At 37.3% G+C, this 12873-nt stretch overlaps 1 protein-coding gene across 17 annotated transcripts in view; it reads right to left on the bottom strand.

The window, feature by feature from the left end:
- Positions 1-12873, bottom strand: part of HDAC9 (histone deacetylase 9) — a 489684-nt gene that overhangs the window by 224049 nt on the left and 252762 nt on the right. For 12 of the 17 annotated variants that reach the window (XM_035316621.1, XM_035316620.1, XM_035316616.1 and 9 more), the window contains 2 exons: positions 11983-12109; positions 9811-9932 (listed from right to left, as the gene is read on the bottom strand). In XM_035316621.1, coding sequence (XP_035172512.1) covers positions 9811-9932; positions 11983-12109 — 249 coding nt within the window. The remainder of the gene's footprint in view (positions 1-9810; positions 9933-11982; positions 12110-12873) is intronic. The other 5 variants (XM_035316619.1, XM_035316617.1, XM_035316629.1 and 2 more) reach the window with 1 other exon arrangement.

Genomic DNA, 12873 nt, shown 5'->3' with positions numbered 1-12873 from the left:
CCTTCCCTTCCCTTCCCTTCCCTTCCCTTCCCTTCCCTTCCCTTCCCACTATTCTATTAGAGACCCATGCACAGAAAAGGATTGTGTATGGGTATAGATCTTTGGAGGTACAAGAGAAAATATTGAGATGATACTGGTTAGCATGATGGTGGCATTGCCAGCAGACCAGTGGCTTAACTGTTGTCAAGATTCTTTCTAGCACTGAGACAAATGAGAATTTTCTAGAAGATGTTGAATGTGAATAACAAAATAAATTTGAGATCTCTGGTGATTTCCTTTTAAGCAGAAGCAGAATGGAAGAAAACATACTGTGAAGATATCTTTATTTTGTGGATTCACTGCATAACAGAATGGGTTCCTTGTCCATCCTATGGGCTCCCCTTCACCACGGTAATACACACCAATAACAAAGCAGCCTGCCTTTCTGTGCCGTGCCAGACCCTGGAGATCAAGGTAGAGGTCTAATCCCCCTCACTACTACTGCAAGGAGAACAGCCAAAAGAGGCATACCTAAGTTCCTAAGATCTTAGTCTGAGAGTAGTGGGTTAGGGAGAAATTCCTCAGTTTCCCCATCAGTGATGTAGGCACTGTGAAAGGCACAAGATACTTTTCATGCCATCAGAAAGGCTAAATGAGGAGATAGTCTGGGTTTCCTCACCAAAACTATGAATGCAAGCAATTTCAGACAGAAAGCTGTAGAGGGAGAGAACACAGGTGAAGGATCAAAATTGCTTCCAGCTTCCCTAGCTGCTCTGTGGAGAGCTGTGAATAAGTTTGTCCTTCTGAGGGCCCTGACGGTCTCCCAGCCTTTCTGCTGCACCATGCGGTTCTAGCAGACATGTAAATGTCCTGTGTTCTGCATGGAGTTTTGGACCTGTGCTCTGGCTTCCTGTAGGCAGCCACAGACTGTTTCAACCACCTCCACATGGCTGAATGTATTAGACATAGGTAAGATGAGCAGTGACTTTTTTGTTTTCTACATGACTGACTAACTTTTGCTGTAGGAAGCCACATTCCAGTACAACACAATACCAGACAATAAACACCTAGGACATTCATCTCCACGAGCTGACAGATTGTGAGATACCAGTCTGTAGTATAGTTCTCTAGACTCAACGGCTTTTAAATTCTGGTCATTTAAAAGCACATTTCTGAAAGAGCTTTAAATTAGATTCATGAGACAAAAAGCCATTTACATAACCCCTCTAAAGCTCTTCCAAGAGCTACACGGACCTGACCGCTGGGTGGTCCCAACCAGGCGGGTGCACCAGATACAGAGGTATAGGATGGAGACACTTTGTTTTTCTGGCTTGCATCACCTAATGTGCTTGCAGCCTATACCGAAACTGTTTCCTGTACAACCATTTGCTTTAAGGGGAATGTTGGTCATATGTGAAACCCTTTAGTCATTTGCTTTATTTTACTTCTGTAAAAGGTAGAACACTTTATTTATTCAGACTAAGGTAAATATCCATTCTCCAAATAAAAAAACAGGTTCAGTGAAACACATGGTAAAACAGCTAATTAGATTAGAGGGGATCTCTTGGCTTTTCAGCCCTCTTCAGGCTAAGGAAGCCAATTTAACAAGATTACCAATTTTTCATTGATTTCCTAAAGAAGGTTCAAAAATGCAATATACCCTGAAGCCATTTTGAATATCTAACTTTTCCTTCTTATTCACTGTAGTATTTATGGAAACATAAAATTGCTGTTTTATTACCCATACAAACAAGAATTATCTTTCTAGTAATGCTTTATTGAGTTAGGTGTAGGAATTAGCACTGCATGCATTTAGCCAGAATTAGAGAGATTTATATTTTTCATGAAAGGCTGATCAATATGATGCATTTCCTATTGATATCTGTTCTGCATGTAACCTGTGAGGCAAAAGATCTGGACACTTGAAAGAATGCTTAATAATTTATGTTCCTTGGCACATGAACAACATCTCCTTGCATTTTCACCAATGTGGGCTATATAACTGTTTCAATGACTCCATAGGTTTCATTGTCTCTCCAAAGCCCACATTGCATGTTAAAACTGCTGAAACCATGGTTTATTGCTGTGTCAGGTCCTTCTTAATCTTCTTCGTATGAAATAATATTCCTTTTGCAATAATAAATAATAAATAATACTACAGTGCCTTGGAACATAGACTATAGAACAAGGATAGTTTAAAATCAATTCTCATCTTGGCTGTCCATCTTCAAATTCTGTAATTTGTTTGCACTTTAATAATAATGATGGAAGCTTAACTGAACCTTAGTTCTCAGGAACTGTAGAGGAGAAAGAAGAAGGTGAAGCATGTCACTTCATAGAGGGCATCCCTCATTTGAATATCCAGAATTAGTTCTGTATGACCAGCAGTCTTGCTGGTTGGGTTTTTATTATTGGGATTATTAAAACCAATTGATTATTCTTGCCTCCACTTCTGGCCATATACACTTGCAAATATTGTGAATTGCACTCTTCATCCTAAGTCCTCCTCTGACATCCATCAAACCACTAATTTTTCCAAAGGAAAAATTACTTTCTCCAGTGAAGAAGTGTCAGAGATAATCCCCTAAGTGTAACACTCCAGACTTTTACAGGACCACAGTTTGACCCCTAGATACTAAACGCATGATTTATTTCTTATAAAATAATTATGTTCACTACTAAGTTGTTCCCCAGGCCCCATTAAAAAATAAAATAATAAAAAAATAGTTAATAGGGTGATTAAATCCCACGGATTTAAATCTATGAAAATATCCAGCAGCGATAGCTCATTGATGGCAGGTAGAGAGTGTAATGTAATATTTTGTCAGCCTTCAGAAATTCCTGATTAAGCCCCATCATCTTCTCCCCTATTTTGAGAGGACACCTATTTCATCCATAGATAAGAGTGGGACAGGACTAGATTGCTGAAGTGTACTGTTAAGGGTTGTTCAAAGGCAGAGCAGAGTATCAGCAGAGGGACTCTGCTACAACAGTACTGGATGCCAAGAAAATGAGAGCACCGAAAGGCAGTGCATCTTGTTTTCCTAACAGATGAAAACTCTGGCCACATTCAGCTCAAAGGTAGGAAGGCATAACTACACTGAAGGCAAATGGAGCTAAATTTGGCCCCAAAGTTGTCTGGAGTTTAAAAGCATGTTTGTCTAACTTCTGCAGGCAGGGCTGACTTTGTGGAAGCATGTCTCCCAAAAAAAACCCACCTGTTTAAAATCTTAATTAGACATTGATATTGCACCTTAACAACAAAACTGAATTAAAACAAGTTTACTTTTAGATAGGTTCTTTATGCTCTGGGATATAATTCCAGTCCCCTACAACTTAATTAGCTAAATATACAATGTAACCTTCCATCTGGTAGAGTAATTTAACAGGAATAATTGTGCACCACCATAACTCAACGAGACACTGAGGAAAACCATTGAAATGCTATTTCCTTTCCTTTGGAAGAGAATTATGTACAATTTCAGCATGCTTTGCATTTCTAACAGTTAAAGCCAACAGGGAGGTATCACTCTCATTTATATTACTTTCCCATGAGAAAATCAAAAGCAAAGTACAAAGCTTATGCCGTTGTTCATGAATGGCTCTGTAATACTTACTTGGCTTTAGCTAGAACATGTTATTTGGCAGCTAAAACCTTTAATTAGAATTGTGGGTTTGAACAGATTTTTCAGTGAAACTATGTTTTGCAGGAGTTTGGAGAAGTGCAATCTTTACTAACCAACATATTCTATTTTGGATGATATGATACCATGTGATTTCCACTTTTTGCTTCTCTCTCTGTTTCTCTTTTTGCCATCTTTTAGATATTCTTGTTTACTTTTCTGAAAGTTTTCAACTGTCCCTGCCCTAGACACAGTAGAAGAAAAAACTTAGTTCCACTCAAATCAAACAGGACTGTTTGCTACTGAATTCAAAATGTTTCAAATTTTATATATAGTATTTTGTAACTTATTTACCCAGAAGGAAGAGACTTTCAAATACCATTAAAATCATTCCACCTCATTTTCAATGGAAACTGTGCTCTCAAAATCCTTCAGATTTTAGGACTGCTTTTTTATTTAAGCTATGTTTCCGTTAGGTTCAAAAGTAAAAAAGGTGTCTAGTATTGGGTTACCTACTTACCAAAAATTTATGCAAGCTACTTGTTAATGCTGATTTATAAAGTGTTTCTGAAAACATACATAGTTTGTGTAAGAAAATCTTTAGGTAAACACATGAAGGAGAACTTTGCAATTCAATTTTGGCTACACATCAGGCGGCAAAAGAAGAATTAGGACATCACTTAGAGCAGGACTGTATAATTAGATAAGCCATCAAGAAAATTCAGTATTTGGCACAACAGAGCAATTAGTAGCAAGGGAGAAGGTGACATATATACCATACAAGCAGCAGGATTTTTGCTAAAACAAAAACACAATGAAAATCCAGGCCATCTTGAAATTGAGTAAGAATAATCACCAATGTTCAACACCTTGTTTTCCTGCAATTAATACTAAGTGTTAAATTAAGTATCCTAGAGGAACCAACTTGTGCTAATGGGTAAGATGGTGATTCCCTTTATAGGAATCATGGTAGAGATGACTCCTGTTGAATCATGGTGCAGGCCTTGGCATGCATACCAAAGCACAGCAATGCAAGCTCTTTATTCTCTGTCAGTGTCATTCAACCTACCCTAGCATTCATTTGTATTTTGTTTTAAACTGTCTCAGAGTATTTTCCCTCTAATTCAAGCCATAGTGACACAGCATTGCTTCTCACCCCCATTGTACAAAGTTACAGAACCCTGAGGGACCGAGGACGATGGCTGCAGCATGGCACGGTAGCTACAACAGTATTACATTTCCTTAGAGATGGTGGCTTCCAATGGCTGAACTCAACTTTGGCCCATCCACTCTACAAATCCAGAAGAAGCTGCTAGCAACAATTTACTTCAAATTCACTCTTCAACTACAAGTGGAAGTTGCTTTGCTTACTACTGATTATGCCCTCTCAACTTACTGATAGTGAATTTAGTGAATTATATGGGAATAGAAGTCAAAAAAAGAAGGGCTGACAATCAGGATACCTCTTTTTTGTCTCCTACACTGTGATAAGTGCTGGTGATTTTCTTCAGTCAGATCACCTAGCCCAAATTTGTCAAGATTGCTCATTAACTAAGGAAACCAAGGACTGCAGGAAACAGGAATGCTTAGCATCTCTGAAAAGCAGAATAAAATGAGGAAAATTACATAATGTTTGCCTTCTTTCCCTGCTTCAATAAAGAAAGTACCTCTCCCATTTGTTGTCCTTGCTCATAAACTCAGAGAAAAATAATGACTCTCTCTACTGAGTTTGACTTCTTCATTTTGGCAGACATGATAATTGAGGGTTTGTGATCTTCTCAGCCTATTTTTTTTTATACTGAAGACCAAAAGAAATCTAGCTTTTTCATATGCTATTACTTCACAGGAGAGTGTTATCCTAGAAAATGCAAACAGAAATGAAATTTGGTGGCATGAAAGGGAAGAGGAGAAAAACTTTCACACATGAAATGTTTTTTTCCTCAATTTCAACCGCGCCAGTAAATTACTGAGTCACTAAGTGCAGAAAGAATGATGGTAAGGAAATATTTGAATTTATTTCTTCTTTGAAACAAAACTAAACTAAACTAAACTAAACTAAAACCTACATGTACCGAGTTCTCGTTCTCATTCAGGAATCTTTCACTCTTATTGCACAACAGCTATGCTGTTATTCTACTGCCTAATCAGGTTAACCTAACATGGTTTTTATACAATGATCTTCATGACTGTGCAGCACAGCTTTCTTCCTCCCTTTCATCACAATATTAAGAAATCCTTCCTCTCCTGTTTTCTCCTGTATGAAATTACATAATTTCTCCCCTCCAAGCTAGAACTTTGTACTATTTGCTATTTAAAAAATAAAATAAAATAAAATAAAATAAGAAAGTTCTACATTTCCATTGAGCATGCTTCCAATTTTTGGAAAGCGAGCCACAGACATCTTCTCAAATAGTTCTATTGTGAGTGTTCCTCAGATCCCTGAGCAAAATGCAAGACGTAAGCTTAGAAGGTCCGTGAGCAAAGAAAGATTCAACTGGCATAAAACCAAAACAAATAAAAATAGTGATTCCCATTCCCATTCATGATTGTACTAAACTCATGAAAGAAAAAAACAGTTTATTTGCTGATGTCCCTGGAAATTTCTTCCAACAAGAGACAAAATATGAGGCAAAATACAGAAATTCTACCATTAGCAACATTTTATAAAAGCATGCATCTTTGGTTAAGGAGCTAACCTTTTTTGGAATTTACTGGCCTTTGCTGGTGTGCATCAACACTTGCACACAAAAAATGAAATGTTACAGATTGAAGAAAATGCAAACATAATGGCCACTTGCCAGAATTTCTGCATTTATAAAAAAAAAAAAAAAAAAAAAAAAAAGTTTTGCTAACTTTACAGCAACCTCTTCAAGCAGATAATAATTTCCTAGACAGACAGACAATTGAATGATGGAAATCAGTAATCAAAAGTTCCCTATATTAATTGATCAGGTTTTCAAAAGTGCACAGCTCCCATTAGAGCTCTTATAGCAGTCAGTATGAATTTCAAAAGTGTTCAGTAGCTGGGAGGAATTTTCAAACCTCTCTGGGTAATTTAGACACATTAGTCTCATTGAAAGTTAATGAACCATGTGCTGCTCAGGCTTTTGGGTGCTTTGCAGAAAACTCACATGTTACAACAGGTCTCCATGGTGAAATCCTGGGCATTTTTAAACTTTGCTCTTACACTACTTGGGCCAAATTCTGCTCTCAGCTACAGGTATGTAGCTTCTCCTTATAGTGTATTTATCTGTTCAGTGAAGCAATAGCTCCCCTTGCTCTGCTCTTTTTGAAAGTCTGTCAGCACAGAGCATCTGACTGCAGCTGTGCAAAGCTGCATATCCTGGCCTCAAGCCCCTAGGATAGCCCCAGTTCTCCATGCAGCGAAGCTCTGTGAAGCCTGCTGCTGACAAGTTCTGCTGAATCTTGTAAGGAAAGAAATAATACACATGGCTGAGAGGTACAGAGTAACCACAGTCACTGCCACTACGATGTTAACTCTGGTACCTCACTGTAAACATAGACAGCAAGATTGTTATGATCTTCCCTAGTTACCTACATGTCCTATTAATCTAGACGCTAGAAGAATAAAAACTGGACAGGACAGAGTATTTTCCTCTTAACCATGGCCTATCTGCATCCATTTCAAAGAGATTAATAAATCAATGGCACTTCAGGACTAATTAAGCCAAGGTTAAATAGATTACTGAGTAATTAAGCAAGAAAGTCTGAGGATTTGCAATGCCTGTGTGAGATTCAGTGTTCCCCTGGTAGTGACTAACATATCAGGATGTCAGGAAAGAATCATTCAGTTTTGCTTCTCATTAATCTGATCTTAGAGAAATCAGTCCAATCAGACTTATCTTCCAAGGGCATTACGTCAAAGTTGGAGAAGAGAAAGATACCTCTATATTCTGTATTATGCTTATGGAAAATAAAATTGAGAAGCAAACCAAAACTGTGATTAAAGCCTAAAATATTTATTCCTTTCCAAAGACTGAAAAGAATGTGAGGTTTACTTTCACATGAATCACTGACTTCATGCAGGTTCAGCACCACAGAGGGTTTACCAGGAGCCAGTGGCAATAAGCGTTCATAGCCCAAAGGAAAGGAAAAGAGGTTCACCCCTCATGGCAAAGGTCAGATTTCTGCAGGCTTATAGCCTGTCCATATACATGAGTGTTCATGGGACATCTTTGTCTGGTAAGGTCCCATGAGGATGACACAGGCTCCAGAATGTCCCCTCTGCCTGGAGGATGGCCCTATAACTACTCAGATAAGTTTAGGGTCATTTGATTTGTGTCAGTCTGGTTCCTGTTGCTTTTACTCTCAACCTGATGAACAATCATTGGAACGTTTGTGGGGATGTTGCTGAAGGCTGGAATTACAACTCCAGGATAGAGAGAGACTGAACTTGTAAACAGGATATTTAACAGTTGTTACTTTCATGGATGCAGAGAGTTACCAAATACCCACCCTTGCTAACATAAAATATGCTGGACACTACATTTCTATTTTCTTACCAAATTCACTATGTAAATGTCATAATGATGGTTATACTAATGATTATATTAGTATTTGTCTATTTATTCTGTAGATATCTTTTCAGAGAGTCATCAAGTCCTTTGTCCGATTTTGTAACTGATGCATTGCATGCCCAAATATTTGGAATAACATATAGAAGACATCTGGATTTAATTATATTATAGTCCTCTTATGCAGACAATGGGAATTGAATTAAGGAATATTTTGAAACCCCCACAGAGATATAAAAGTATTAGCAGCTGCACGAGAACTTTACTATTACAATGTTTGAAAATGTTTTGTTTTACAGATCAACAGTCTGACACATCATAAATATCAATCATAACATTTAAGATATATAAACATGGAAGAAAAATTAAAACTTGCATTTCAAAAACATGTAGATGAATTCACAACATTTAAAAGATGTAGAGTGTATTGTTTTGTTTAAAAAATGAAAATGTATAGCCTATTGACACAGAACATATATGTTGTACAGTAGTATTAAGCAGAGAGACATATAAGGGCTTATTGTGACCAAATTGCCTGAATCGGATTTTTATAGAATCTTGTTATATTACTACATATTGTACAAAGATCACATTAAATAATTCACCCAGAATAAATTAGCATTTTGCTTTTCATTTTTCATTCTTTTGAAAATATTTGGGGATATAACATGAGCTTAGAGAGTCTGCCCCAAAGTATTAGATGCAGACTGGGTTTTCTTTCCAAATGCATACTACTTCCAAATGCCGCTTCTTTTCAAGTCAATACCAGTTTTGCAGTGAGTTTTCAATCTCCCAGTGGCTAAATCACATTCAAAGGCTGTTAGCACAGTAGGGGGTCAGACTTTCCCTCTGAATGTAACTATATCACTCAACAGCAGACTCATGCAATAAGCGATCTAATGTTTTCTTTTCTTTCTCTTTTTTCCCCTCTTAGTGTCTCCTTGCATTCCTGGATACCGGTCACTGCACCAAGGACCTGAGGCAACAGCCACATGGACTCCACCATCATCCTTCTAGCTTTATGGTGCAGAAAAAGACAAGTCTACAGTTCACCTGCTGTCAAGAAAAACAATTCATTTGCTAATTCATTTGAAACATTCTGAAATGTTCAAATGAACATTCTATTGTAAATTATTATACATTCCTATGTGTAAAAAACACATAAAAATGTGTGCATGTATATGTGTGTGTATGTAGATATGTGTATAAACTTTGGCAATCAAGGTCACAAAATATCATATTATTCCAATTCTACCTCTTTCCAGGAATTCCCCTCACAATGTCCTGAAAAACTTTGTCTAAAGGCAGCATACCGAAGACAGATAATGTATCTACCATGCAAAAGAGAGACAGAGAGTTATTAAACCTGGAAGTTATATTGAGATAAAGAAAATAATACCATAAAGATCCATGACATGATGGTTTGATTAGAAACTAGGCTTATCAGGACTGAAGCTTGCACTAGCTGTTATCATTGGGAAATACTGACTCTTGATACTGTGTGGTCAATCCAACCTTGCAAAGATACAGTCAGGATCTTTGAACTTACCCTTAGTATCATCCTGAATAGGCTTTGTGGATTATGATATATGCCTTGCTGATGGATAGCCTGGTTAAAATAAAGGGTGGGAGAATTACTGGGTAAGAGGATCGAATAAACTATTCTAACTCACCCGTTTTACGGAGTGGAAAATCATCCTTGGCATCCTGTGCTCCTGGTAAAGTGTATTTGTACGGTGGCGAGGCCCCACTCAGGGGTGGAGAGCTTTGATCCAGTGAGGTATGGTGGGCAGCCCTGCAGCAGACACAGAGAGGTCACAAATTAGCAGTCGCAATGCTAATTTGTGACCAGCAGTAACTATGTAATAGTATGTAATAGCAGTAACTATGTAACAGTAATGCTAATTTGTGACCAGCAGTAACTATCTACACATGTTGTACACATGTCTCAGCTGTGTTTATGTTCTTGTTCCTCTAAGTGTGCACAAACCACAGGCTCATGTAACCAATTTCACTTTTACAGTAAGTTATGGAACTCCTCGGGATTCCCAAGAATGTGCTTTTTGCACTCATTATAAAAGTCACATAGGATAAGAGTCATGTTGACCTACAGACAGGATCTGTCACCAGTTTGGGGAATTGACCATTTTAGATTGCTGCATTTTAATATGAACCATCTGAAGCACAGCGCAAGCCATTTAAGTCTTGTGTATTACGTACAAATAGATGTGTATTGACCCAGCCTTTTCTAACAAAACGTGGGTGGATTTTCAGGGTGGGGTGAGTGTGTGTGTGAGGGTGGGAGGTACTGTTGGTATATAAAACTGACAGAAATATTGAGTTACTACTATCTGTTGAAAAAAAGTGCAAACTATTTAGACAAGAGGGGACAGGGAAGCTAAATCCTTGCATTTCATTTCATTCTGGAAGTTTTCTGAGTACACAACTGCAGCACATAGCACTCACATCAGCAGAGAAGCTCCAAACTGAAGAACACTTGCTGACAACTGCTGAATGAAGGAAATAGTGTGGGCAGATCTTTCTGAACATGGAAACAGCAAATTGCAAAGAAATTGCATCATTTGGCCTTGATACAGGTTTTTCTTTTTGGTTGATATTTTTATTTAGAGGGAGAGAGGGGGAAAGGAGAGAAATGTTCATACTTTGTATTTATCTAAACATCATTTTACTTGGCCTCTTACAGAGCCTCTCCCTTTGTTTTCAATGTAATATGGCTAATCCAGTAATACTATGTCTCTATCAAAGAGAGGCACTAATGAAAGGAGGCACTACTTTCCCTAGTGTAGCAGAAGGCATCCCTCTGTAGAGCTTCTAGTTCTCACCCATCTGAAGACTCAGAACTAATCTCAGACTATTAGTCCAGAAATCTTACTCAAGAGAATTTTCACATTACTTGGAATAAATTATTTATTCTATCTCCACCAGAAATAATGTAACTGTGCATTAAATCATGTTGCCACAATGTTCTGATTAGCTCCAAATGGAAACTCCAATGGCAGGCCTTCAGTAATTCTTTATAAAAAGGACAAGTACTAGATAAAATTCTGATGTACTATATGCATTTTTGCTTGTCATACTGAAGGCCAGTTTGGGGATAATGTTGAAATCTTTTGGAAATGCAGACGGATTTTTTTATTATTTTATTTAATGACTTATAAGAATGTGTCTGTTATAATGAGGAAGTTAGAAAGGAATTAATTAGTTAAAAATAAATAAAAAAATATTAACTCTTAGAATAGTAATATATGCATTACAGGACCCAACAAAATCACTTGTTTCAGTGGCCTAAGCAGATTCTTATAAATGCTAAGCCATCGTCAGAATATGTAGTTTTGGACACTGAAATCCATCAGAGTAACAAGGGTTAAAAAAAAACACTATCCTTCTCAAAATCCTTGTGACTTACTTACATCATACAAATAACTTGACTGGGAAACCATCTCCTCACGAAGAAACAAGTTTTGTGATTGATTTAAAATCCAAGTAGATCAAATACAAATTGTTCTAAGTGCAAAAATTGAAGAGACTTGGGAAAATATCAAGTGTGATTAGAAAATCTGTGATGGCATCAAGAGATGAAGCAGTTGAAATAAAAGGTTTATACAAATTTCTGATGCCATTGTGTTCTGTACAGCTCTCATGTTATCACTGCCCACCGAGTACTCTTCGGTTCAACAAGATACATGAAACTTTTTGCTAACTTCTTGGCTGAATTTTTATCTTGTTCTGGAGTTAAACTCTCAGCATCCCTGCTGGAGAATCCTTCTGGCTAATTTAAGTAGATACCTCAACATGGGAAAGAAACAGCCTAACACTGAACATACGTGTACCAGAGCTTGGGGTGGCGGCTCATGGAATGATTCTTCCCATTTGCTGGAGAGTCTTTTGTTGCTGATTTACTCAACAGGAACTCTTGAAGTTTCTGCTTCACTTCCGTACTGGCCACTGCCCCTATGACACACAGAATTAAACATATCTCATTTTTACTTTAAAAATTACATTTTTAAAGAAAACAAAAACTATATCACAAAAAACAGTCCACATTCTTGCTACTGAAAATGTTGTAAATTAAAAAAATGTTGGTGGAAATCAGTCAAAATGAGATAACATTTGGATTAATGTTTATAGAAGACTGAAGTTGGTCCTAACCCCAAAATCCAGTGAAGTCATAAAAGAATTTTTCATTGGTAGATGAGGCCATTTATCCAAGACCAGATATATCTAAAGAATTTAGAGCATTTCCTAATAATTCCCAAATCCAAAACCAATGACAGAACTAAAAAGATAGGAACAAAAGGACATTTTGAGTTAGCAGTGAAGACCGTTTTTTTCTTTTTGTAAAGCAATAGTAATAGCGCAGCAAATCTGCCCTTTGAACAGTGTTGATTATGAGCAGAGCTCTGCAGAATCAATGAGCCTTTTTATTCATGCCACTTAAGAGCCTCTACCTGTGATTTCTGAAAGATAGACCACAGAAACCTGTTGTAGTTAATAACTCTACTCTTATGACACAAAAATGACAGAAAGACCAACACAACAGAAAGACATACTGCATTTTGACCTCTCTCAGTCACTAGCTCAATAGAGCAAAATCAGCAGGGCACGTCAGTGTCAAATTAAACTATTGATTCCTATGTCCAGCATGGGGCACGCCTCTTTACTCAGTCTTAATATTCTTTGTAAAAAGGACATAAAAAAGGAAACAAAAATTATTT

Source organism: Oxyura jamaicensis, chromosome 2 (assembly GCF_011077185.1).
Source record: "Oxyura jamaicensis isolate SHBP4307 breed ruddy duck chromosome 2, BPBGC_Ojam_1.0, whole genome shotgun sequence".
NCBI lineage: Eukaryota > Metazoa > Chordata > Aves > Anseriformes > Anatidae > Oxyura > Oxyura jamaicensis.
The sequence above is the reverse complement of the archived record's forward strand: the minus strand, read 5'-3'. Positions and strand labels throughout refer to the sequence as shown.